The 27,126-nt window shown below is 37.8% G+C and overlaps 1 protein-coding gene across 1 annotated transcript in view; it reads left to right on the forward strand.

Annotated features, from left to right (window-relative positions):
• Positions 1–237: 237 nt before the first annotated feature.
• Positions 238–27,126, forward strand: part of CRY1 (cryptochrome circadian regulator 1) — a 114,802-nt gene continuing 87,913 nt past the window's right edge. Inside the window, exon 1 of the mRNA XM_039230437.1 lies at positions 238–992. Coding sequence (XP_039086368.1) covers positions 835–992 — 158 coding nt within the window. The 5' untranslated portion in view covers positions 238–834. The remainder of the gene's footprint in view (positions 993–27,126) is intronic.

Below are 27,126 nucleotides of genomic sequence, written 5' to 3' on the forward strand. Positions count from 1 at the left end.
GAAGCGCGGAGAAAACGGGCAGAGGCAGGGAGCCTATCGACCGGGAGAGGGTCGACGGCTTTGAATTCAAGCAGCTGCCGCCCCCTAGAAGCGACTTAATCGCGAGCCGATTCCTCAGTCAGAGCCGCTGTAGTAAACACACTTCAGAAACGTGAGGTGCCGGGGGTCACGTGGGCAGCACCCCCTCCAATGAGGAGCCGGGGGCGGGGCCGAGGCCGCTGACGCGGCGGTGGCGGCGGAGTCACCCGGGCAGCCTCGGGACCGGTCACCGGCCGGCAACGGTCCAGCGGCCTCGACTGCCACCTCCGTGCTCACTCCTCTTTCCCGGCCCGAGAGACACCGCGGACGACTGTAGCTGAATCCCCACTTATCCCTCTCGGTGGCTCGTCTTAGGCGGGCCGTTTTCTCCTCCGGGGCCGCCTCGGTGGGGCGAGGTTTCCGTGACGAACCTCCCGGGGCTGCCGGTGCCGACCGGGGCCGTCGTGGCGGCTCGGACTCGTGGAACGTGCTCACTCCCCGGGGTCCGAGGCCCTCGGAGCGATGCGCCTCGTCCCGGCGGTTGCGGCGGGCTCCGGCTCGTAAAGGGCGTCACACCCGGACTCCTCTGACTGGGCAACCTCCATTCATCTTCCAGCGGCGCCTCCAGCGCCCTTTGCTTCTCCGGTCCCCTCCTCGGACTCATTTTTTCCTTTCCCCCCTCTGCCGTCCTTTCCCCACTCCTTGGGTGTGGCGGTTCCCCTGGAAGCGGAGGTGTGGGTTATGAGCCGGCCCTTCCTTCCTTGAATTTCTCGCTGGGGGAACTGGGCGAGGACCGCCGCCCGCCGCGCCCCCGGGATGGGGGTGAACGCCGTGCACTGGTTCCGAAAGGGGCTCCGGCTTCACGACAACCCCGCCCTGAAGGAGTGCATTCAGGGCGCCGACACCATCCGCTGCGTCTACATCCTCGACCCCTGGTTCGCCGGCTCCTCCAATGTGGGCATCAACAGGTGGCGGTGAGTCGAAATCCGTGGGAAATGGGTTCCGGGGTCTAATGAATCAGGACTTGACTTGCAGGGGACAGAATCTGAGGTTTTAGACGTGGGGCCGCCGTACTTAAGCTGTTTTAGAATTAAGGGTGTCTTGAGTACTAGCCAGAATTGACTTGATAGTTCTCTGGCCGGAGAGTGCTGGCACCCGGGAACACCCTGGCCTTCCTGTGTGTTACAAGCCTCTGCGCTAATGGGAACTCCTCCCCTGATTTTATGGGGAATTCTTAGCGGTGGAGTTAAACATCCTTCCAGTTCGCAGTGGCGCACGGATTGGTTTTCTTGGCCTCTCCGTGGCATTCGAAAGGATTGCGGCTTGGAGTGTTTACGTTTGTGTGTGTCTAGGTAACTCATAGTGTGGAGAAAATCATTCATTCAGTACAGGCACCTCCAGATCCACTTTTCTTCCACCTTGAGGCTGCCTTGGGAAGAGCAAGGGAAACATTATCTGGTTTCCCTTTGCTCAGCCCTTCCTCTTAACTCCTCCTTGTGGTTGACTAGACAAAGCACAGTTTTTCTTTCTAGGCAAAGTATAAAGCCTTCTAGGGATCAGAGCACTGGAAGGAATCTTAGAGAAGCTTTATCATCTTTCCCTGAAATACCAGGCTAGGTGATTGTTAGGCCCCCTGGTGGACATAAAAGCATTTGTTTAACAGATAGGTTATTGACCACCCAGTTGTAACAGGCACTGCTTTAAACACCAGGGATATAGCAGTGAATGAAACCGACAACAATTCTTATCCTTTACAGCACACGTCCCATAAATTCACATATACGGGTGTTTGATGGTGATAGAAGCTGTGGAGAATTACAGAGCAGAGAAAGTGGGGTTATCCTTGCAGTTTTAAGTATGTGATCAGGAAAAACTCAGAGAAGGTGGCAGTCCAGCAAAGTGATGAAACAGGTGATGAATTGCAGATATCTAAGGGAAAAGCATTCCAGGCAGGGGGAAGCTGTGAGGGAAAAGGCCCCGCGGTGGAAAAACGTGGTTAACCTTTGGAGGAAGCAGCAGCAGCAGCAGCAGCAGCAATATGAATGGGTCAGAATAGTGACCCATAGTGAATGGTGCTAGTAGTTGAAGTCAGAGATGTGATAGGGGCCAGACTGAGTAGAGGTTTACAGGCAGTTGTCAAGATTTGGGCTTTTCCTCAAGGCGAAGTGGGAATGATTACAGGATTCTGAGCAGAGAAGGGGTGTAATTTAATCTAAGTTGTTTTTTTTTTTTTTTTTTTAATGTTTAGCTTTTGAGAGAGAGGGAGACAGAAAATCTAAAGCAGGCTCTGAGCTGATAGCAGGGCTCGAACTCACGAACCATGAGATCATGACCTGAGCCAGAGTTGGATGCCCAACTGACTGAACCACCCAGGTGCCCCCTAACTGAAGTTTGATAAAAATTTCTGTGATCGTAGTTCTGAGAACAAGCTGAATTGTGGGGAGAAGGTGGACAAGAAACAGGAGGCTGTTGTGTTCATCTGGGCGAGAGATGATAATGGCTTGGACCACAGTGATATCGGTGGATATGGTAGGAAGTAGTCGAATGCTGAGTGTATTTTGAATGGAGAATCTGCAGTATTTGTTGGCTGCCTGGAGATGTGCTATGAGATAAAGAGAAGGAATTAGGAATAATTTCAAAATTGTTGATTTGAGGAACTAGAAGGATAAAGCCGCACTTGCCCAAGAGAGTGAAGTCAGTTGCAGAAGCCATTGGAAGGGTGATTGGGGTTCTCTTTTGAACTCGATTAAGTTTGAGATGTGTTTATTACACATCCAAATGGAGATGGCAGATTGGCAGTTGGATATATCTGGAGTTCAGGATAGATTTCCAGGCAGGGGGTATGAATTGGAGAGTCATCAGTTGACAGATAATTTTTAAAGCTGTTTATTCACCCATCCATTCGTTGAACAAATATTTGTCATGCACCTACTACATGCCAGGCATTGCTGTAGGTTCAGGGAATTTAGCATTTACAAAAATAGCTAAAAAATTCTTACCCTGTTGAAGTTATATTCTAGTGGAAACATGAGACTATGTGAGAACATTAAGAAAGTGAGTGTAGGGGCACCTGGGTGACTCAGTTGGTTAAGCGTTCGACCTTAGCTCAGGTCACGATCTCTCAGTCCGTGAGTTTGAGCCCCACATCTGAACTGCCGGCTCAGAGGCTGGAGCCTGCTTTGGATTCTGTGACTCCCTCTCTCTCTGCCCCTCCTCCACTCACACTTTGTCTCTCTCTCTCAAAAATAATTAAACGTTAAAAAAAATTTTTTTAAAAAGTGAGTGTAGATAGAAAACAGAGGAGGTCCAAGGACCCGGCCTTGGGTACTCTAATGTGTAGAAATTGTGGAGTTATGGAAGAATTTATGTAGGAGATTGAGAAGGAATAAGTAGTGAGAGAAGAAGAAAGCCCAGAAGAGTATGGTGTCTTAGAAGCCAAGTAAAGAAAGTATTTCACAAAACGTGTTTTACCTATGTCAGGTGCTGCTGATAGGTCAAGTGAGGTAAGGATTAAAAACTAAAAATTGTATTTAGAATTTTGAGGTCATTTAGTCTTGACTACGAGTGGTTTAAGTAATGTCAGAGGCAAAGCCTTTCTGGAATGGCACAAGAGGGGCTGAGAGGTGAGAATTTGGGACATAACTCATACAGACTGCTCTTTTAGGGAGTTTTGCTGTAAGGGGATCAAAAAATGATATGGTGCCTGGATTGGGATGTGAACTCAAGAGAAGTTTTTTTGGTGTGCTGATGGGAATGATACAGCAATTGTATGTAAAAATGCTTATTAGCAGAATTGATTAGTAGATTCTGGGAAAAGATAAATGTAATATATTTTAATGTATTAATAATATCTTAATATGGTTATAAGTCCCTTTTCATAACGTTGTTAAAGAGGATTAAATTAGCTAACAAATGTAAAATGCTTAAAATGTGACTGGTAGTAGTAAGCACCTGTTTGTTATTTGCTATGAAATTGTGAGTAATATCTAATTAAATGTTTGCAGTCAGTTTCTTCTAGAGCATTTGATTAGTTTATAAAATCTAGACCCTAAGCTTCTGTAGGATAGGGGTTATAGGGGCACCTGAGTGGCTTAGTCAGTTAAGCATCTGATTTCGGCAAGTCATAATGTCATGATCTCATGGTTTGGTTTGAGAGTTTGAGCCCTGCATCAGGCTCTGTGCTGACGGCTTGGAGCCATGAGTCTGCTTCTGATTCTGTGTCCCTTCCCTGCTCTCACACATACACACTCTCTCTCTCAAAAATAAATGAATATAGCAGCACTCTCAACAATAGCCAAAACATGGAAAGAGCCTAAGTGCCCATCAACAGACGAATGGATCAAGAAGATGTGGTTTATCTATACAATGGAATACAACATGGCAATGAGAAAGAATGAAATCTGGCCATGTGTAGCAACATGGATGGACCTTGAGGGTGTTATGCTGAGTGAAATAAGTCAGGCAGAGAAGGACAGATACCATATGTTTGCACGTATAGGAGGATTAGGAGGAACTTAATGGAGGACCATGGGGGAGAAGAAGGGGAAAAATAGTGGGGGAGAGGGAGGGAGGCAAATCATGAGAGACTCTTGAATGCTGAGAACAAACTGAGGACTGAGGGGGGCGGAGGGGAGGGGAAGTGGGGCAATGGGCATGGAAGAGGGCACTTGTGGGGATGAGCACTGGGTGTTATATGGAAACCAACTTGACAATAAACTATTAAAAAAATAAAACATTTAAAAAATTTTTAAAAATAAATGAATAAACATTTTTTAAAAAATTAAAGGATAAGGGTTATATATTGCTTATCTTTGTATACCCAGCAACTCACAGTGTCAGTGAGTGAAATAAAACTTGTAAGCACAGTAGAATAGTCCCACATTTTCCTTTTTAAAGGATTTTTTGTAACTCCTACATATTGCCCTTTCTAAAAGATGGGTAAAGATGTAAATAATGAGCAGAGAGTTTTTTTTCTACTAAACAGTAAGTTATGAAAAGGCAGGAACAGAGTTTTATTTAGTAACTCTTCTCATAGCACCAAATTCAGTGCTTTTCATATGGTTGTAGTTCAATTACTATTGAATGAAATGACATCTAGGAGTCACTAGTTTTATACTTACACAGCTTTATGCATTTCCTTACTGACCATAGGATAATGTGCAGTCTCTCTTTAGCTTGGCATTCAGGCCATCTTGTGGGTTTCTACCTTCTTTTCTTTATAGCATTTCCTTCAGTCAACAGCATTTTCTAGATTTTTGGATTTAATGAAGATTATTTTACCTAAGTAAATTAACAAAGCTACCTTTTAATATTGCTGTCATTTCATTTAAAAAGGATACTTTAACATTTAAAAAGAAAGTTAGAAGGACATTGTTGCAAAATAAAAGATAGTCCTTTGACTTGAATAAATGAAGCTCTATGAAAATTCACTTTGCCTCATCAGTGAAAACATTATCTTGAATTTGTCATATTTGGGATCAAATGATTTAAAATATTTCAATTCCTGGGGCGCCTGGGTGGCTCAGTCGGTTGAATGTCCGACTTTGGCTCAGGTCATGATCTCACAGTTTGTTGGTTCGAGCCCCACATCAGGTTCTGTGCTGACAGTTTAGAGCACGGAGCCTGCTTCAGATTCTGTGTCACCCTCTCTCTCTGCCCCTCCCCCACTCACGTTCTGTCTCTCTCTCTCAAAAATAAACATTAAAAAAATAATAAAATATTTCAATTCCTGCGCATTGGGTATTGGGCATGGAGACTATGTTAAAAAAATAAAATATTTCAATTCCTTCCTTATCTCTTATTAAAATTATATCACGTAAACACTTACATATGAATGTTCATAGGATTATTATTATTCATAATTTATAATTTGTAATCGTCAAAAGTTGGAAACAGCCCAGGTGGCCATCTACTGATGAATGATTAAGCAAAATATGGAATATGTATACAATGGAATCTAATTCAGTCATAAAAAGAAATGAAGTATGGATACGTGCTACAGCATGGATGAACCTTAGAAACATTCTGCTAAGTGAAGAAGCCAGTCACAAAATTCCACATATTATTTGATTATGTTTATTTGAAATATCTAAAATAGGCAAATATATAGAGACAAAGTAGATCAGTGGCTTCTTATGGCTAGGTGGGTTGGGAGAGTTGGGAGGTGGTAGCTAAGGGGCACAGGGTTTCTTTTTGAAGTGATGAAAATGTTCTAGAAGTTCGTGGTTGTATAACTCTTAAAATATACCAAAAAACATTGAATTTTACACATAAAAAAATCTACTCACCCCTTTCAGGTCTAGTCCACATAGTACTTTTTTCTTAATATTGTTTATATCACTTTGGGATGCTTTACAGTCTTGTGAACTCTTTTTAAAAAAATTTTTTTAATGTTTATTTATTTTTGAGAGACAGAGAGACAGAGCATGAGCAAGGGAGGACAGAGAGAGAGGGAGACACAGAATGTGAAGCGGGCTCCAGGCTCTGAGCTGTCAGCACAGAGCCTGACCCAGGGCTTGAACTCACCAGCCATGAGATCGTGACCTGAGCCAAAGTTGGATTTTGAACCAACTGAGCCACCCAGGTGCTCCCAGTCTTGTGAACTCTTATGTCATTTTTTGATATTGCTTTCCACATCACCATAGTATTTACTTCTTTAATTTCTAAATATTATCTAGTCCTCATATACTCATTTCTCTTTCTTTTAACAGAATGTAACTTTTCTTCCTGAAGAGAAGGTACCATTTCATTCAATCAAAATTTTATTTTTCATTCATATTTATGGCAGGCACTGTTTTGGTACTGTGGATACAACAGTGAATCATAGAGTGTCTGCCCTTCAGGTGCTTCTAGTCTAGGAGGAGATACAGGCAATAAAACAAATATAATATGTCAGGTTGTGAAAAGTGGAGAGAAATAAAACAGAATGTGATAACAGAGACCTAAAGAAAGGGAAGAAACAAGGCTCTGCAGATTATCTGGGAGAAGAGCTCTCTTTGTATTATCCGCAGTGTCTAGCATAGTTTCTCTTACATAGTAGGCATTTGATAAATAATTTTAAAGTTTTAAGTCTAGGGTTTAGGAGTGAGACAGTTACTTCATATAACTTTGATGCTAATGTGTATTTTAAACTCACCAATCTCTTCAGCTATACCCCATTTTAAAAACTCACGTTTTTTACAGCTCTTTTGAGGTATAGTTGACAGATAAAAAGTGCATATATTTAAGATGTACAACATGATGTTTATATATCTGTATCTCTCTATAGATAAAGATGTTTTGATGTTGTGAATCTCATTTTTGATTATTCTCTTTTAACCTTTTTTTAATGTTTATTTTTGAGAGAGAGTGCACGCGCGAGAGAGCAAGAGAGTGAGAGAGAACATGAGGAGGGGAAGGGCAGAGAGAGAAAGAGACACAAAATCTGAAGCAGGCTCCAGGCTCCAAGCTGTCAGTCAGCACAGAACCTGATACTGGGCTCTAACTCACAAGAACTGTGAGATCAAGAACTCTGAGCTGAAGTAGAATGCTTAACCAACTGAGCTACCCAGGTGCCCCTCTTTCATCCTGACTTTATTTTTGGTTTGCTTCTAATCAGCACTTGGACATGCTATAAGCAGAAGAGCTCAGTAAGAACAGGAAAACCAACAGAGGAACAAAAATCTCCTTTGAGTACATTCCTCTCCTGCAGGAGAGTTTCTGTGTTCCTTTGTAGCCAGATTTCATGACCAAGATGTCTAATACTGGCTGACTTCATTTCTTTATCTTCTACTCACCCTTCAGTCCACTCCAAACTAGTCTTGGTACCACCTGCACCTACTCCATCGAAACAATTTTCATCCAAAAGATACATGAAAATTTTTCATTCCTTGACTTTTTACTGTGTTTCACATATTTGACCACACTTTCCTCTTCTTAGAGAACTCTCGTTTGTTTTTTCTGCCATAGCTATTACTGTTCTTCCTTGACTTCTCTTTCTCTCGTCAACCCTTAAATATCCTTGATGTCTGTGATCTCCACCCTTTTCATTTTACATAATTCCTAGGCAACCTCATCTCTCTTTGAAAAGTCGGTAACCATTCATTTGCCCAGAATTCACAAATCAGCATCTTCCGCTCATATTTCTCTCCTGATCTCCAGATATGTATCCATTATGTATAAAGTCCCTGCCTATTTGATTGTATTATATTACATTAAACTCAGCTTGTTCAAAACAGAGATCATCTTCTCCATTATCTCTGTCTCAAAAACAAACTGATTTTTCCTGTGTTTCCTATCTTCATAAATAATACCACTATTTACCCAGTTGCTCAAGTTGACAGATTAGATTTTACATATTAATTTGTTTAACAAGTATTTGAATTCCTATTGTGTACCAATCACTTTGTTAATTTTTGTGGGTAAATGGAAGTCAGTAGATAATTTCTCTGTCCTTAGAGAGTTTACAGTATTTATTCAAAAATAAAATAAGCACAGAAATACATTCTTCTATCTGCACTGTCACCTTAGCCCGTATAATTTGAATAGTTTACGAATCATTGTCCCCCTTGCCCTTCTCTAATTCATTCTCTATACAGCAATCAGAGTGATCTTTTAAAATTGCTAATCTCTTCATGTCCTTCACTCTTTAAAATCCTTTCATGACATTTATTTACCTTTAGATTACAGTTCAGAAAGCTGTAGCATAGTTTAAAATCCCTGTGTAATCTAGTCTTTTGCTCTTTTTTCCAGCCTTAGAGGATAGCTTTGCTAAGGCATTTGAGCTGAGCCTTGAGGTATGGGATGAATCTTAACACAGAATGGAAGGAAGAGAATTCCATCCAGGCTGAGAGAAGACAATTTCAGGCTAAGGAAATAACGTGAGGGAATGCATAGTATTCTGCTACTGGTATAGATGTTGTAACTGAGTCATATGCTGCATGAAAAGACAGGAGATATTGTTTAGTACTCTTTAGGTTTAGTGCCCTGGATGGTTTTGCCTGACTCAAATATGCTTAAACAGAAAGAGAATTGATTGACAAGTGTAATTGAACAATCCAAAGAAAAGTGGCTTTAGACATGAGTTGGTTCTAGGGCTCAGAAGATATCTCCAGGACCAAATTTCCCTCTTTGTATCTCCAAACTCCAGCTTCTCGGGCTGTCCTCTGGTGGTAAAATATAGCAATAACAATAGCAGTTATAGTAGTAAAAAGCGTATGCTCTGCCCCAGAAATCTCAGCAAAAGTCTGTGGCACTTCAGTGGCAGTTCTGTGCCGTACAGTGGACTCAGTTCTGAAGTTACTGAAGTAGAATGAGTAGAAAGTAAGTGGGTACCCTAAAACAATAGATGCCTATTATGTAAGAACTCAAATCAGAAGGTGGGACCAACTTAGAAAAACTTGTTGAATAAGTATAACTTTGGCAGCTGAGTAAATGATCAAGAAGAAGGAGACAGTATAACAGTGTGGAGGCTTTATCAGCAGTCCATTGAAAGATAATGTTGGCTTTAATTAGGGAAAAGTGTATGGTAAAGGAGAAGATGCAAGAGAGTGATTGTGGAGGTACAATGGACAGTTTAGGTCACTGTCTGAGAAAGGCAGTTTCAGAGAGCCAGTAGAATGAAAGATTCTCATCCTTTGTACCTCTTTGACAATTAGACATTAAGTCAGAGAACACAGGAATAGACCATATTTAGATGAGGAAGAGAATGAGTTTAGTTCAAGTCATCAGTGAATTTGAGGTACTGCTAAGATATCAACATGGGAAATGGAGAAAATAAAACTTCAAGTTTGGGGATTATAAATGTTAGAACTGTGGTTATGGTAACAATTCCTATATAATTAATAGGCGAAGCATGACTGATGATATTGGGTAGAATAAGATACATCAAAATCTTGGTAAATATTATATTTAAGATGAATAGAAACTGGTGAAGGAAACTGAAGAGAATCAGTCAGAGGTAGAAGAGGAGCCAGGTAAGTACTGTATTATGGAAACCAAAGGTGGCAAGTATTTTTCTTCATTGTGCTGAAGAAGCAGGTTAGGATGAATTTTGAGAGTTTTTAGGAAAAATTGCCAACGACTTCAAAATGGGCAGAAGAAAGGACTGCATGTCTTGAATATTGAGCAATGGACCTTCCTGGACCTAGAAGACCCTCCAGAAATTATATTATTCTGATTTAGGGATATTTACTTTTGTTGTCGATTGACTAGACTATACAGTTTTATAAAAAAGTGTTAAAGGCACAGTGTAGATGAAAGTTATGGTGCTGGGAAAACTGAACAGCTACATGCAAAAGAATGAAACTGGACCACTTTCTTATACCATACACAGAAGTAGACTCAAAATGGATTAAAGATCTAAATGTGAGCCCTGAAACTAAAAAATTCCTTGAGGAAAACACAGGCAGTAATTTCTTTGACATCAGTTGTAGAAACATTTTTCTAGATATATCTCTTTATGTAAGAGAAACAAAGGCAAAATTAAACTATTGTGACTATACCAAAATAAAAAGCTGTTGTACAGTGAAGGAAACCATAAACAAAATAAAAGGAATCGGAGAAGATATTTGCAGGATGGTATATCTGATAAGAGTTAGTATCCAAAATATATGAAGAACTTATACAACCCAAAGCCAAAAATCAAACAACTTGATTAAAAAATAGAGGACCTGAATAGACATTTTTCCAAAGAAGACATACAGATGACCAACAGACATGTGAAAAGATGTTCAACATCACTAATCATCAGGGAAATGCAAATCAAAACCACAGTGTGATTATCACTTCACACCTGTCAGAATGGTTAAAGTTAAAAACACAAGAAACAGGTGTTGGTGATGATGTGGGAAAAAAGGAGCCCTTGTGCTCTGTTGGTGAGAATGCAAATTGGTGCAACCACTGTGGAAAACAGTATAGAGATTCCTCAAAAAACTAAAAATGGAAATATTGTATGATCCAGTAATTCCACTATGGGTTTTTATCCAAAGAAAATGAAAACACTAATTCAAAAAGGTGTATGAGCTTCTATGTTTATTGCAGCATTTTTTATAGTCGCCAAGATAATCAACCTATGTGTCTATTGATAGATAAAAGATAAGTAAGATGAGATACGCATGCAAACACACACAGACACTGGAATTTTACTCAGCCATCAAAAGGAATGAAATCTTGCCATGTGTAACATGGTTGGACCAAGAGGGCATAATGCTAAGTGAAATAAGTCAGAGGAAGACAGTTACCATATGATTACACTAATATGTGGAATTTAAGAACAAAGGAGCAAAGAAAAGAGAGACCACCACCACCACCACCAACAAAACTAGACTCAAATACAGAGAACAAACTGGTGGTTACCAGCGGGAGGTGGATGTGGGGGTGGGTGAAATAGGTAAGGGGAATGAAGAGTATACTTCCCTTTTTAAAAACATTTTTTTTGTGAGTCTTTTTGATTTTGAGAGAGAGAGTGAGAATGAGCTCAAGTTAGGGAAGGGCAAAGAGAGGAAGACACAGAATTTGAGAGAGAGAGCAAGAGAGAGAGCTCAAGTCAGGGAAGGGCAGAGAGAGAGGGAGACAGAGAATCCAGAGCAGGTTCCAAGCTCCAGGTTCCATGGTGTCAGCACAGATCCCGATGCGGGGCTTGAACCCACAAACTGTGAGATCATGCCCTGAGCTAAAGTTGGACACTCAACCAACCGAGCCGCTCAGGTGCCCTTATTTTATTTTATTTTATTATTTTATTTTATTTTATATATAGAGAAAGAGAGAGTGCATGAGCGTGGGAGGGCCAGAGAGGCAGACAGAGAATCCAGAGCAGGCTCCTGGCTCTGAGCTGTCAGCACAGAGTCAGACATGGGGCTTGAACTCACAAACTTTGAGATCATGACCTGAGCTGAAGTCAGATGCTTACCCGACTGTACCACATAAGAGTACATTGATCTTGATGAGCACTGAGAAATGTATAGAATTGTTGGATCATTATACAGTTCACTTGAAACTAATGTAACACTGTATATTTAATTACACTTGAAAAAAACATTTTTTTAAAGTTAAGATTTAGAAAACTGATAATAGATGGGCGCCTGGGTGGCTCAGTCGGTTAGGCATCCAAGTTTGGCTCAGGTCATTATCTTGCAGCTCTTGTCTTCGAGCCCAGTGTTGGACTCTGTGCTGACAGCTCAGAGCCTGGAACTTGTTTCAGGTTATGTGTCTCCCTCTCTCTCTGCCCCTCCCCCTTTGCAGTCTGTTTCTCCCTCAAAAGTAAATAATAAACATTAAAAAATTAAATAAAAAGAAAACTGATAATAGAACAAATATTTCCTGTCCATACCAATGCAAATTATTCCTATTCATGTCATGCAAATGAATTTTGTACCATGGGCAGGGTAAATCTCTCTATGCTAGATTCTCATTTGAACCAGTTTTAATATCTTACTGGTTTCTTCATTCATTATAATGAGTTAAAATCTTTGCCATACATTCATTTAATATTTTTAATGTTTTTATGAGAGTCATGATTTTACTGTTTTGAAAATTATACTTTAACTGTTACAAAGGCCTTTGGCAAACTGAGAGTAGCTTCAATGTAGTTGTAAGATCAAAAACCAGATTATGTAGGGTGTTAACTGAATTTGTGTGTGTGGCTGGTGTCGGGGAGAAGGGCAATGATTGAGGGATTGATGAAGAGAGTTTTTAATGGGAGAGATAAGACATAAGTTGGTTGCACAGATTCTGGACAGGCTGAGGAAGGTGAATTTTGGGCATATCACCAGACTTACAGTTAAGACAGGATGATAAATAGGAAATAAAATATACAGATAACATGATGGCCTGAAGATAGTGTTCTTTGAATGACAGACTGAAGTGAGTTTAGAGTATCTGGTTCTCTGAAAACCTAGTTTCTAATCCCTGCTTTCCTACTAAGTAGCAGTGGGACTGACTGAGTAGGTCATTGGCCCTTTTTATTCATTCAGGAAGCATTCATCAGGAACCTGTTTTCTGACAGGCACTTCGCAAGTCACTGGGGATTCAAAGATGAAAGTCTTGACTTCCCTGTCCATAAGGAAACTTTCACACTGTTGAAGGACACAAAATTAGAATGTAAAAATAGGGCCTCTGTAGAAATATGCAAATCTTTGGAGCACAGAGGAGAGACAACCCTGGGGGAAGGAGAGGGAAGAAATAGGAGTAGAGATGGTTAGTGTGTGTGAAGAAGGGGGTGAGAGGAAGGAGGGAGTGAGATACTGGTTTGAGGAGTTCCAGATATTTCCAGAATACTTCTGATGAAGGAGATTCTTGAGTCTGTCCTATGAAAAGCGAGATACCAAAAAAGCCCTAAAACTGGAACCTGCAGTTAGTTATTTGAAAAAGGCAAACATAAAAAAGAACATATACAACATAAGTGTATATTTGAAATCTTTTGATGTAAGGCGAAGTTCCGGAGCTCACTTCTCCTGTTCACTTTTTTATTCACATCTGTTCCTTAGGTGATCTCATCTAGTCACATACTTGAATATCTCATGAATTCCTATCATGCATTTCCTGCCCTGACCTCTATCTTGATCTCCAGACCTACATATCCAGTTTTTTATTCAGATTCTGAATAAAATTCTTAAGCTTGGTTTTGCCTCCATCTTATCCACCTCCCATGATTTTCCTATATCACAATGAGTGGTAACATTCACCATGGTGCTCTGTGAAACCTAGGAGCCATTTTTACCCCCTCATAACCTTATGTCTTGTCCTTCAGCAGTTATTATGGCTTTTCCTTTAAAATAACTTTCATATTCTTTCAGATCTCACCCTTCCATTGCTGTGATACTACCAACATTTTTTTCAGGACATTGCAATAGCCTCCTCACTTTTCTACTTCCATTTTAAACCTACCTTCCCAGCCTGTTTCATGTGGAAAGCAGAGGAATATTTTAAGAACCTTAATCACCAGATTACACAAAAGGGGTAGATTCATGTTGCTTCTTCATTATTCAGTATTGGCTTTTCAATCCTATGATAGCAGTTCTCAGGGGTTGGTCCAGGGATGCTTATGGATTCCTGAGACTCTTTTAGTTAAGCCAAAACTACCTTCATAGCAATACTAAGACATTATTTGGCTTTTTAACTATGTCACTCTCGTATGTATACAGTAAGTTTTCCAGAAGCTACATTAGAAGTAATGACATTATTGCGGTGATGGCTAATGGAATGTTTACTGGTGTAGTCTTAGGTTTTAAAATTTTCTCAGCTTTCATTTCTTACATAAATGTTGATATTACCTATAAGACAAAGCTCTTTGGGATTATTCAGTAATTTTTAAGGATATAAAAGTTCCTGAGACCAAAAAGTTAACATAGGTATTCACCATGTACTTGTGGGTTGAATGTATAAGTGAATATTGTTTTGATGATTTTGTTGTAGTTTCATGTTGGCTTTCATGCATAAATTACAGCCACAGTCTGACACTATTTTCTTTAAAGTTAATTAAAACCTTAAAGACCCTTGGGAAACAAACTTGAGTGCAAAATTTCTTCAGTACATTTTTTTCTTATGGTCTATTTTAAATATCTTATTCATAGGTAATAAAGTTTTTTAGTGATTCACCTTTTATTGAACCATTTTGAAATGTACAATTTAATTTTCAATAAAACAGCTTTTTTTTTTTAAAAAAAATGAAGTATAGTTAACACAGTGTCACGTTAGTTTTAGATATACACCATAGTGATTTGACAAAAAAAATGCTTTCTAGTCATTTAATGAGTATGCATAAAGTTTAATTTAATCATATGATTACAGTAAGAAGTTCAGTTGATATAAGCAAGTTTAGCTCTTGACATACCCAGAACTTTATTTTTATTTTTTATTGTTTATTAAAAAAGTTTTTTTAATGTTTATTTTTGAGAGACAGAGACAGATACAGAGAGCAGCAGGGGAGGGGCAGAGAGAGGGAGACAGAGAATCCGAAGCAGGCTCCAGGCTCTGAGCTGTTAGCACAGAGCCCGACATGGGGCTCAAACTCATCAATGGTGAGATCATGACCTGAGCCGAAGTTGAACACTTAACCAACTGAGCCATTCAGATACCCCTATTTTTTTTTAATGTTTACTTATTTTTTGAGAGAGAGACAGAGCATGAGCGGGGACAGGCAGAGAGAGAGAGGGAGGAAGAATCCCATGCAGGCTGATAGATAGCATGGAGCCCGATGTGGGGCTCAGTCTCACAAATCATAAGCTCATGACATGAGCCACAGTCAAAAGTGGGATGCTTAACTGAATCACCCAGATGCCCAACATGTCTAGAACTTTAACTGATTGAAACAGGAATCAGATGTACTGGAAAGCAATAGCCTGCTTTTCTCAAGCTAAAATTAGTCTTGGCTATCAGTCAGTGTTGGCCTCTGTAAGTTTTACAGAGGATGAGGAGGGATTGTATGATTTCTGTGATGATAATAGAAAAATAATTATTAGTAATATAAAAGATGTAACTTAAGGTGTTTAATATTGTGACATTTTAAAATTAATTCTCACATTTTTATTTAGTTTGGATTGCGTATTTGTTTTAATTAGATATTAGGGTTTCCTAGAGATGAAAGAAAAATGCTATTTTAATGGGATTCTCTGGACTCTAATTACTTTTGCCATTTTTATCTTATTCCAGCTCTACCCCCTCAGTAGCAACAATAACAACAAACTAAATATCTTGATGACATTTGTGGTGTTTTATTTAAGTTTTGCTGTTTTAAGTATTATAAGCCAGGAGGAATTAAAAGGCTATAAATAGAATGACTTAATATTAAATTACTGTGCTGTAGTGTATATATACTGGAGAATGTGCTGGGCAGTCCTTTTATTGGTATTAACATGTGATAGGTAGTCAATTCTTACTTTAGGGTTAAAATGCTTTTTTTATTATAGAGTTTAATGTTGCTCTTTTTTGTAATGAGGATCATAACATTGGGTCATATAATAGGAATAAAAGGCGAAGATTGAATCAGTGAACGGGAAATACTAAAAAGGACATATACGGAGGTTTTAGAAAAGGAGACAACAATGATAATTTCAAGTCGTGAGGTCACAGAAATGGAGACAAATTTAGAAGGAGCTAGTTTGGGGGTTAGAATGATAAGCTTGGCTTAAGGTGGATTAAAGTTAAGGTAATGGTAGGATATCCAGGTATAGTTGTTTAACAGGAACTGAAACTAGGAAGGGAAATTGAAACTGGATGAATATGTATAATTGGAAATAATCATGTGTGAGATAATTAAAAATAGGAAAATTATGAGAATACGGAAACAGGGACATATGAAAAGAAAAAAAGAAATGGCAGTCTTTGTGATTTTTGAAAAAAATATACACGTTAAAACTTTTTTACCCAAGCTTTTATGGTTCATATCATTAATAATAAGCTTCAAAGGGCCTTTCCCATCCAAAGGTGATAGAAATATGTACATACATGCTTTTCTAATACACTTATGTTTTCATTTATACATAAAAATCTTTCTTCTATCTAGGATTTATATTGACACTGAGGTTGAACTTTTACTTCTTTTACCTCAAATAATGGTCATTTTCCTCAAAATGGTGGTCAGTCATTCCAATATTACTGATTAATATCCCTACTGAACTGTTATCTTAACCATACACTAAGTTTTTAATATTTTAGTCTGTTTCTAGGCTATTTAATTTTCAAAGTGTGACTTTTTTCTGATGAAGAATGACTATAAAGCATTCAAACAATGTGAAGAAAGTATCTCTAATGTCACTCCTTAGAATTATACTATTGGTAATAGTTTAAAAATATGAATGCATATGAATATGTGTGCTTATTTACATGTAAACTTTAGCATCTCTATTAAAATATGTGGGGCATGTGGGTGGCTCAGGTCATGATCTCCTGGTTCATGAGTTCAAGCCCCACGTTGGGCTCACTGCTGTCAGCCTGTCAGCACAGAGCCCGATTTGGAGCCTCTGTCCCTCTCTCTCTCCCCCTCCCTTGCTTGTGCTCTCCTCCAAATAAATGTTTTTTAAAAAATGTGAATAATTCATTGAACATTGCTTTGGGAGTTAATTTTGTTAGGTTTGCAGTCATGTTAGCCTTGTAAAATAAATCTGTAACTGTATATCTTTTTTCTGCTCCTTAACAGAATAAATAACAGGAATTTTATGTTCCATAAAGATTTACTAGAATTCACCCATAAAGTCTTTTGGGTTAGGGGCTTTTGGCAGGAGGCAGATTGTTTTTGTAGATGTCTCAGGGTATCTGCCCAGTTCACACATTAAACTGCCCACATCAGAACCCTTATTGAAAGGATGAATTTAGCTTTTATTTTAGTAGCTTATGACTCTGTACTCTTTTTTTTTAATTTTTTTAAATTTTTTATTTTTTTTAAATGTTTTATTTATTTCTAGGAGAGAGAGAGACAGCGTGAGCAGGGGAGGGTCAGAGAGAGAGGGAATCACAGACTGAAACAGGCTCCAGGCTCTGAGCTGGCAGTCAGCAAAGAGCCCGACGCGGGGCCCGAACCCACGAACCGCGAGATCATGACCTAAGCGAAAGTCGGACGCTTAACCGACTAAACCACCCAGGCGCCCCTGAATCTGTACTCTTATTTTTCCTTTTTTTTCTGTGGACAGTTTATTGGATCTAGAGTTGATACTTGACCCAAGCTGTACCAGTTTGGATCTTGGAAGTTTCAGAAGAGTACACAGAGACTCTCTAGTTGGTTGGTATTGGGCCTTGACTTTGAGTAGACATAACAAACTAGGAATATTAGTACAGGAAGGTGATTGTAGAAAGAGGGAAAAAACTAGGACATGTGTAGAAAGGAACAAATGAGACCATTCAGTTCCAAAAAGAAGCAGGAATGTTGGGTTCCTAACATTATAGACTCCCTTAGCTTGACTGTGCTCCTTGGGTACAGGTTCCATGAGATAGATACTCCAGTATTCTCCTAATAGTTTCTCTTTTGTTTTCTTTTGCTTGACTTAGTTTGAGTAGATTTCTGTTTATTGCAGTGAAACAATTCCTGACTTAGATCACCTTTGTCATACTTTTCAATTCCATTGGTGTTTATTAATTTTTTTAGATTTTCTTTTAAGTCAGTTTGGTAATTTAATAATAATTCATATTTTCCTAAAATGTCTACCATTTAACCTAAGTTTTACATTTTCATCTGTATTGCCAAAGTTGTATGCCCTATTCTTTTAATTATCACTAGAATTTCTATTATAATCTCTTTTTCACATTACTAACAGGTATTTGTATTTTTCTCTTTTCTTTGTTTTCTAGTTAGATTGCCAGTTGCTTTTCTGCTTTATTGATCTTTTGAAAGCACAGCTCCTTACAGAGGAATACAGAATATTGTCAAAGAGCTACTTCTACAAAAAGTGTCAGGCCCAGATAGTTATGTAGCTGGATTCTACAAAACTTTTAGGAATATGTAACTTTGGTGCTATAAAAAGCACTGTTCTAGAGCATAGAAAAAGGAGAGGAAACTACAGTCCAATATTATTTAGGACAAAATATACACATTTATTAAATAGAATACAAAATCATTTAAAAATACACTCTATATACATATTGAAAACGCAGGGATAATTCAGTATTGGAAATACATTAACATAAATCTCTGTACTGATATATCAAAGAAAAATCACATGAGCATCTTCATTGATGCTGAGAAGACTCTTTCTTTCTTTCTTTCTTTCTTTCTTTCTTTCTTTCTTTCTTTCTTTCTTTCTTTCTTTCNTGCTGACTGCCAGCTCAGAGCCTGGAGCCTGTTTCAGTCTGTGACTCCCTCTCTCTCTAACCCTCCCCTGCTCACGCTGTCTCTCTCTCTCCTAGAAATAAATAAAACATAAAAAAAAAATATGTCTTCATTATCCTTAATTTCTGCTGTTTGCTTTCTCACCCTGTACCAAATCTCTAAGGAATCTCTTTTTAAGTGGAAGTGTAACCTTGAACAAATCAGTTACCTCTGTGATTGCTTTCCTTGTCTGCAGAATGATTAGGTGATTTTTAATTGCTTTTTATCAAAAAGTGAGATTAACGGTTTTACATTGGAGCTTATTTTTCTCTCTATAATGGAGATTAACAGGAGAGCCACCTAAATTAGTTTTTCAACTAAATGAGTTTTATTACAGTCTTCTTTGGAACTCATTATTGATTAACACTATACCAAATCCTCCAATTGAGTGAGGATTAATTTAATATAAGTAAAGCACCTAGAACGGTCCTCTCATCATCAACATTATGTATCTAAACTTACCTTCATTTACTATGTAGAATGAACCTGATTCTTCTAGTTGGACTTGTAGTCTCACTGATCAAATTACATTGTTCTATTTTTATTTTTAATTGTGGTTTATTTTGAGAGAGAGAAAGCAAGCAAGCATGGAGGAGGGGCAGAGAGAGAGAGAGGGAAAGAGAGAATCTCAAAACAGGCTCCACTCTCACCGCCCTGAGAGCATGACCTGAGCTGAAATCAAGAGTTGGACACTTAACTGAGGCACCCAGCTGTCCCTTAATTGTGGTTTAAAAGCACACACATAACATAAAATTTATCATCTTAACCATGTTTTTTTTTAAGTAAACTCTGTATCCAACATGGGGTTTGAACATACCACCCCAGGCTCAGGAGTCTCATGCTCTACCAGCTGAGCCAGCCAAGTGCCCTAAATCTTAACCATTTTTAGCTGTAGAGTTCAGTGGTGTTAAATATATTCACATTGTTGTACAGTAGATATCTAAAACTTTTTCATGTTGCCAGACTAAAGCTCTATCCATATAGGAGGCATTTCTCCCCCCCACCCCACCTTTTTACCTTTTGTTTTTTTGATTGACTACTTTTGATAGCTCATACAAATGAAATCATATAATCTGTGGATTTATTTTTGTTTCTATGCTTTTTTTCTCTCCTGGTCTTTCTTGAAATGCTTTCTGTTTTCTTTTCTACCTATCCACATTCTTTTAATTTTTAGTTCCTCAGCATGTTTGCTCCATGGTCATCCACCAGCTATTCTTTTCTCTCCTTTTTTTTATTGAGGTATAATTGACATATAGCATTGTATTAATTTCAGGTGTGCAACATAATGGTTCATTATTTGTACACTTTGGAAAATGAACACCACAATAAGTCTAGTTAACGTCTGGCACCATACATATTCTTTATATATATATATATATATATATATATATATATATATATATATATATTTTTTTTTTTTTTTTTTTTTTAGAGTGCACAAGAGAGGAGGAGAGGATTTTTTTAAGCTAACATATTTTGGGGAGGGGAGGGGCAGAGAGAGAGAGGGAGACAGAGGAGCTGAAGCAGGCTTCACTCTGACAGCAGCAAGCCTGATGCAGTTTGAACCCATGAGCCTTGAGATCATGACTTCAGCCAAAATCAGCTGCTCAATTGACTGTGCCACCCAACTGCCTGAGAGAGAGACTCTATCCTCCTTCTGGGACCCCTGTAATGAAAATGTTTAGTCTATTGGTGAACCCCTCTACTGTATTTTGCAGTTCAGTTACTGTGTTTTTCTTTTTTTTTTTTTTTTTTTCTTTCTTTCTTTCTTTCCTTCCTTCCTTCCTTCCTTCCTTCCTTCCTTCCTTCCTTCCTTCCTTCCTTCCTTCCCTCCCTCCCTCCCTCCCTCCCTCCCTCCCAACATGGGGCCTGAACTCAAAACCTGGAGGTTAAGAGTCACTTGCTCTTTTAGTCTTAATAAAAATTAGTGCTAAGCAGAAATAGAAGGCTACCTTTTTAATGTGGTTATATAAAAAAAAATAAGCTCAAAGTTAACACCATACTTAATGGGTAAGTTTTGGAAGAATTTGTATAAAATTGAAAATAAGATACAAATGCTTGCTATCATCACTATTGTTATCTTGTACTAGAGATACTACCTAATGTAGTCTAAGAGGTATAAAAATGGAAGAGAAGGTAAAATTATTGCTGTTTTTAGATGATACAGTTATACACATGAAATATCCAGAGTCAACTGAAAAAAAAAAGTTACTACTAATAAAAGAACTTAGTGATGTTGTGGGTATAGTTTTTCTTAACCTTAGGTACAGAAAGTTAAACTAATCCTTTGTTTCAAGACAAATTATCATCATTGGTATGTGTAAAGTCTCTATCTTATTTTCTTTCTTTATTCTTTATCTATTTGAATTTCCCTTCTCACATACACAAGTGTTTTAATATGTTTACATTATGTTATTTTCAGAAAGTAATTGTATAGTGTATGTTATATTGTTTATATTCTAATATATTTATTTTTTTGTAATTATGTTCTTGCAAAATAAGTATTGTTATTTTGTGTGCACTGATTTTTAAATTTACATGAAAATTATTGTATACCTTAGTCTATCTTTTTTTTCCATAAGCAGTAAAATTTTAGTTTTAAAACTAGATCTAGTGATGTTGATACTTCTATTTTTTTTAATAGTTTATTGTCAAGTTGGTTTCCACATAACACCCAGTGCTCATCCCCACAAGTGCCCTCTTCCATGCCCATCACTCCCCTTCCCCTCCCCCCTACACCCATCAGTCCTCAGTTTGTTCTCAGTATTCAAGAGTCTCTCATGGTTTGCCTCCCTCCCTCTCCTCCCCTATTTCCTCCCTTCTTCTCCCCCACGGTTCTCTGTAAAGTTCCTCCTAACCCTCCTATACGTGCAAACATATGGTAGCTGTCCTCTGCCTGACTTATTTCGCTCAGCATAACACCTTTAAGGTCCATCCATGTTGCTACACATGGCCAGATTTCATTCTTTCTCATTGCCATGTAGTATTCTATCGTGTAGATAAACCACATCTTCTTGATCCCTTCATCCGTTGATGGACACTTAGGCTCTTTCCATGTTTTGGGTATTGATCTGGCTGCAACATCTGTCACCCCATTGATCGCCAGGGTTGATAATTCTAATCTATTGCTTCTAATAGCTGTAAAATACTTTGTGAGACATTTATCTCATTTTACCTGTTACCTTAGTGATAGCTACCTATTTCCAGGTTCCTGAAATCACAGATTGTGTTGCAGTGAACATCCTTGTACATGATTCTGTGTAAGGATTTCTTTGGAACCTATATACAAGTGAATAGAATTGTTGGGTTATAAGTTAGCCCTATATTTTGTTTGACTAGGAAATGCCTGATTGCTATCCACAATAGACACATCAGTCTGTATTCCCATTAGCAATGAATCAGGGTTATTTTTTTAATGTTTTATTTATTTTTGAGAGAGTGGCAGAGGGTGATCAGGTCAAGGGCAGAGAGAGAGGGAGACATAGAATCTGAAGCAGGCTACAGGCTCTGAGCTGTCAGCACAGAGCCCAGTGCGGGAATACAGCTCACAAACCACAAGATCATGACCTGAGCCAAAGTTGGACGCTTAACCGACTGAGCCACCCAGGCACCCCTGTTCTTACATTCTTATATCCTAACATTTAAAAATTATCCAGCTTTCTTAATTTTACCAACCTAATGAGTACAAAGTTATGTCTGATTATTTGAATTTGTGCTTTCCTGGTTACTAATACGTTTGAAATTTTTCTTGTAATACTAGCTTTGGAGATTTTATTCTTCTGTAAATTGCTTTTTAATAGTTTTGCCCATTTTTCTATTGAAGTTGCTGTTTTTTAAAATTTTTGTTGGAGTTTTAAAATACATATTAAAATATATGTTAAAAGATGTATTAATATACATAAAAATGTATAATATATATTAAAAGTTATATATAAATATAAAACATATAAAATATATTCAAAGATTTTAAAAAATGACCAACAAGCATATGAAAAGGTATTCAGCATCATTAGTTATTAGGGAAATGCAAAACAAAACTACAGTGTAATACCATTTTATACCAAGTAGCTAGGATGGCTATGATAAAAGCATATTTAAAGGAAAAGAAGTGTTGGTGAGAAGATGGAAAAATCTGAACCCTCATACATGGCTGGTTAGAGTGCAGCCACTGTGGAAAAGTTTGATAACTACAATTATATGACCCAGCAATTCTACTTTAAGAATTCCAGAAGATTTGAAAATAGTCATTGAAAGAAAATTTTCTACATGATTGTCCATACTAGCTCTATTTACAAAAGGTGATAACCACCAAAAGGTGATAACAACTCAAATGTCTACCAACTGATGAATAGATAAAATGTAATACATCTATATAATGGGAAATCAGTCAGCCATAAAAAGAAATGAGACATACAACAACATGTCTGAAACATTATACTAAGTGAAAGAAGCCAGATACAAAATATCCCATACTTACAGGATTCCATTTATGTACAATATCCAAATTAGGTAAATCCATAGGGAGAGACAGCAAATTAGTGTTAGCCTCAGGGAGGGAGCATGAGAAATGGAGAGTGATTGGTTAACAGGGACAGGATTTCCTTTTAGGGTGATGAAAATATTTCGAATTTGAGGTAATGATTACACAACATTATGAATTGAACTAAATGCCACTGAATTATACGCTTTAAAATGGTTAATATTATGTTATGTGCATTTTACCCCTGAACTGCAAATAGCTTTCATTATATATATCAGAGTTTGAAAACATTTTATGTAAAGGGCCAGATGATAAATATTTTAGACTTTGTGGGCTAAACAGTCTCTGCCACAGTGCCCAGTTGTAGCATGAAAGTAGCCATAGACCATAAACAAATGAACATATCTGTGTTCTAATAAAACTTTATTTACAAAGCAGGCAGTAGGTGGATTGGTCCTTGAGCCAGTTTGCTCACCCCCTCTTATAAGTAAACAACCAGTTAGAACCTTAAGAAGAGAAATCCTATTTACAATAGCAACAAAGAGATAACAGTACCTAATAAGAACTTGAATTCAGATACAGTACAGAGACATTGGTGATTGGATTTTATTTTTTGCCTAAACTCTTGTTTTCAAATAAAGGATGAGGGAGGAGTGGAATAGTTAGTAAGTTGCCAGTTTATGACCCATGAGACTTCCTTGAGAACATTCTTTCACAGCTCAACAAAGTGTTGTTTGAAGCTTTCCACAAAGAAGAGGCAACAAACATATATCCATTATCATTCAGTCAGTTTCAAGGTTTCTTACAGAATCCTGCTTATTTTTTAAATTCCTCTTCTTCCCTATACTTTTCCAATACTTCCCTCCCCATATTAGTCTGCAGTCTGGAATTCTGCTGTATAGATTCTGTTCCTTTTCTCCTAGAAAGGCTTCAGGCAAGCTACAATAAATTCCAGGTGTCTCAGTGCTTTAACATATAAAAAAACAAAACTGTAAAACTTACAAAAGAAAACTTAATGGAAATTAAAAAAAATTACCATTGAAGTAGGTATGTCTTTCTAAGGTACAATCCAGAAACCAGGAAGAAAAAAATTGGTAAATTCAATTCGATTATCAAATAAAAGTTGTACATGCCAGTTATCACCACAAAGAAAGTCTGATGACAGCATGCTAAGGGTAAAGTGTCCATATGTGATAAGAGTCTGGTTTCCTTAATATGTAGAGGTCTCCTATATCTAAGTGAACTATGAATTATAGTCTATTGTACTTAGGGTCAATAGCTTTTTTTAAAATATAATTTATTGTCAAGTTAGCTAACATACAGTGTATACAGTGTGCTTTTAGTTTCAGGAATAGATTCCCAGGGTTCATCGCTTACATACAACACTCAGTGCTCATCCCTACAAGTGCCCTCCTCAATGCCCATCACCCATTTTGCCCTCTCCCCTGCCTCTCCTCCATCAATCCTCAGTTTGTTCTCTATTTAAGAGTCTCTTATGGTTTGCCTCTCTCTTTGAAACTATTTTTTCCCTTCCCTTCCCCCATGATCTTCTGTTAAGTTTCTCAAGTTCCACATACAAGTGAAAACGTGATATCTGCCTTTCTTTTACTGACTTATTTCACTTAGCATAATATCTTCTGGTTCCATCCACATTACTGCAAATGGCATGATTTTATTCTTTCTCATTGCCAAGTAGTATTCCATTGTATATATGAACCATATCTTCTTTATCCATTTATCAGTTGATGGACATTTAGGCTCTTTTCATAATTTGGCTGTTGTTGAAAGTGCTGCTGTAAACACTGGGATACATGTGTCCCTATGAGTTAGCACTCCTGTATCCTTTGGATAAATTCTTGGTAGTGCTATTGCTGGGTCTGTAGGGTAATTCTATTTTTTTTTTTAATGTTTTTTTAAAAATTTATTTCTAGGAGAGAGAGAGACAGCGTGAGCAGGGGAGGGTCAGAGAGAGAGGGAATCACAGACTGAAACAGGCTCCAGGCTCTGAGCTGGCAGTCAGCAAAGAGCCCGACGCGGGGCCCGAACCCACGAACCGCGAGATCATGACCTAAGCGAAAGTCGGACGCTTAACTGACTAAGCCACCCAGATGCCCCAGGGTAATTCTATTTTTAATTCTTTGAGGAAATGCCACACTGTTTTCCAAAGTGGCTGCACCAGTTTGCATTCCTTAGGGTCAATAATTTAAAGGACTAGATAGTAAATATTGTGGGCTTTGTGAGGCACGCTTATAGCCTCTGTCTTAAATTCTTCTTTTTTTTTTTTTAATACAAATTTAAAAAACTATAATAGTTGTTCTTACCGTGTGGGCCATACAAAAAACAGGCTATGATCAGATTTGTCCCGTGGGCTATAAACAGTGGCTATTCTTTCTTTCTTTTATTGATTTTTTTTTATCTTCATATGATGCTAATGTTGCCATTCCTGCTTTTTCTTTGTTTTGATTTGTCTGCTATATCTTTGCTTTTATTTTTTTGTGTGTCTCTTATAAAAAGTATGTAGCTGAATATTTTAAATCTGATTTGAATTTTTAATCTTCAGTAACAAAATATGATCCACTCACATTTGGCAGATTCCATTCCCTGTTTTGGAACACTTTCTTCTGATATATTTTTGAATATTTTTTCTATTGCATTTGTTGTATTCACTGCTTGGAGTTTACTAATTGTATTGGGTTTGGCTTTCCTATCTTTTTATGGTTTCAGTCATTTCATTGTTTTTCTCTTAAATTGTGACCTACTTGTTATAATCCCTACATGTTATAGTCATTTGGTTATACAGAGGTGGATTGGATTACATTTGGTTATACTGAGGTGGGTAGTTCTCTTTTCTGAAAGTTTCTAATTTAATTATTTTATAAGGGCCTTTTGGTTTTTATTTTTCTTAGCTCTATAATTTTTTAATCTCATTCTGCTATTTTATCATTTTTGTGTTCAAGTACTTAATCGATTTGATGTTCTTTTTAAATTCATCTGAAGCTACAGATCTTTTTGGCAGATTTTTCTACTCTGTGTTCTGCTTTCTTCAATACTGGATTGTTTTTTTCCTGGCTGTGAAATTTTTGTCTTTTATTTGCATTAACATCACCATGTTATTTGTTTTCATCCTATTTATACTTAGTATGGGGAACTGTATTTTACTTCTAAAAAAAATTAAATTAACATATGGTAAAATTAACTCTTTTTGGTGTACAGCTCTGTGAGTTTTGATTAATGTACAGAGCATTACAGCCACCACCAAAATCAAGATACAGAATGGCTTCATCATTCCAGAAAAATTTCCTAGTGCTGTTCCTTTGTATTTAAATTCTCCTCCATCCTTAGCCCCCTGGCAACCTCTGATCTACTTTGTATTTTTCCAAATGTCAAAGTCTGCCACCTTTTGAATTTGGTGTCTTTTACTTAACATAATGCACTTGCTACTCATCCATGTTGTTGTAGGAAGCAATAGTTCATTTCTTTTCATTGCTGAATAATAATTATATTGTATGAATATACTACAGTTTGTTTATTCATTTACCAGTTCATGGAATATTTGGATTTGTTTCCAGGATTTGGCAATTACAAACAAAGCACTGTGCAGAAAAGAGTTAACAGCAGGTCTGAGATTACTGCTCTTAGGCCTTTTTGCAAGGTTGGCTTGTGGCTATTGTTTGGAACTTGGATTTCAGGAGTATTCCTACCATTCTCTATCTGATAACGATGGTTTATATGTCTAAATTGTTCATGCTAAACACCTTCTTTGCCTCTGGAATTATGGAATTTTGATACATGCTAAGCTAGGGTAAGTGTGTGACCAGCCCCCAATAACACCTTGTATCCTAGGCTTGGGTGA

Source organism: Hyaena hyaena, unplaced genomic scaffold, assembly GCF_003009895.1.
Source record: "Hyaena hyaena isolate Hyena2069 unplaced genomic scaffold, ASM300989v1 scaffold_46, whole genome shotgun sequence".
Taxonomy (NCBI): Eukaryota; Metazoa; Chordata; class Mammalia; order Carnivora; family Hyaenidae; genus Hyaena; species Hyaena hyaena.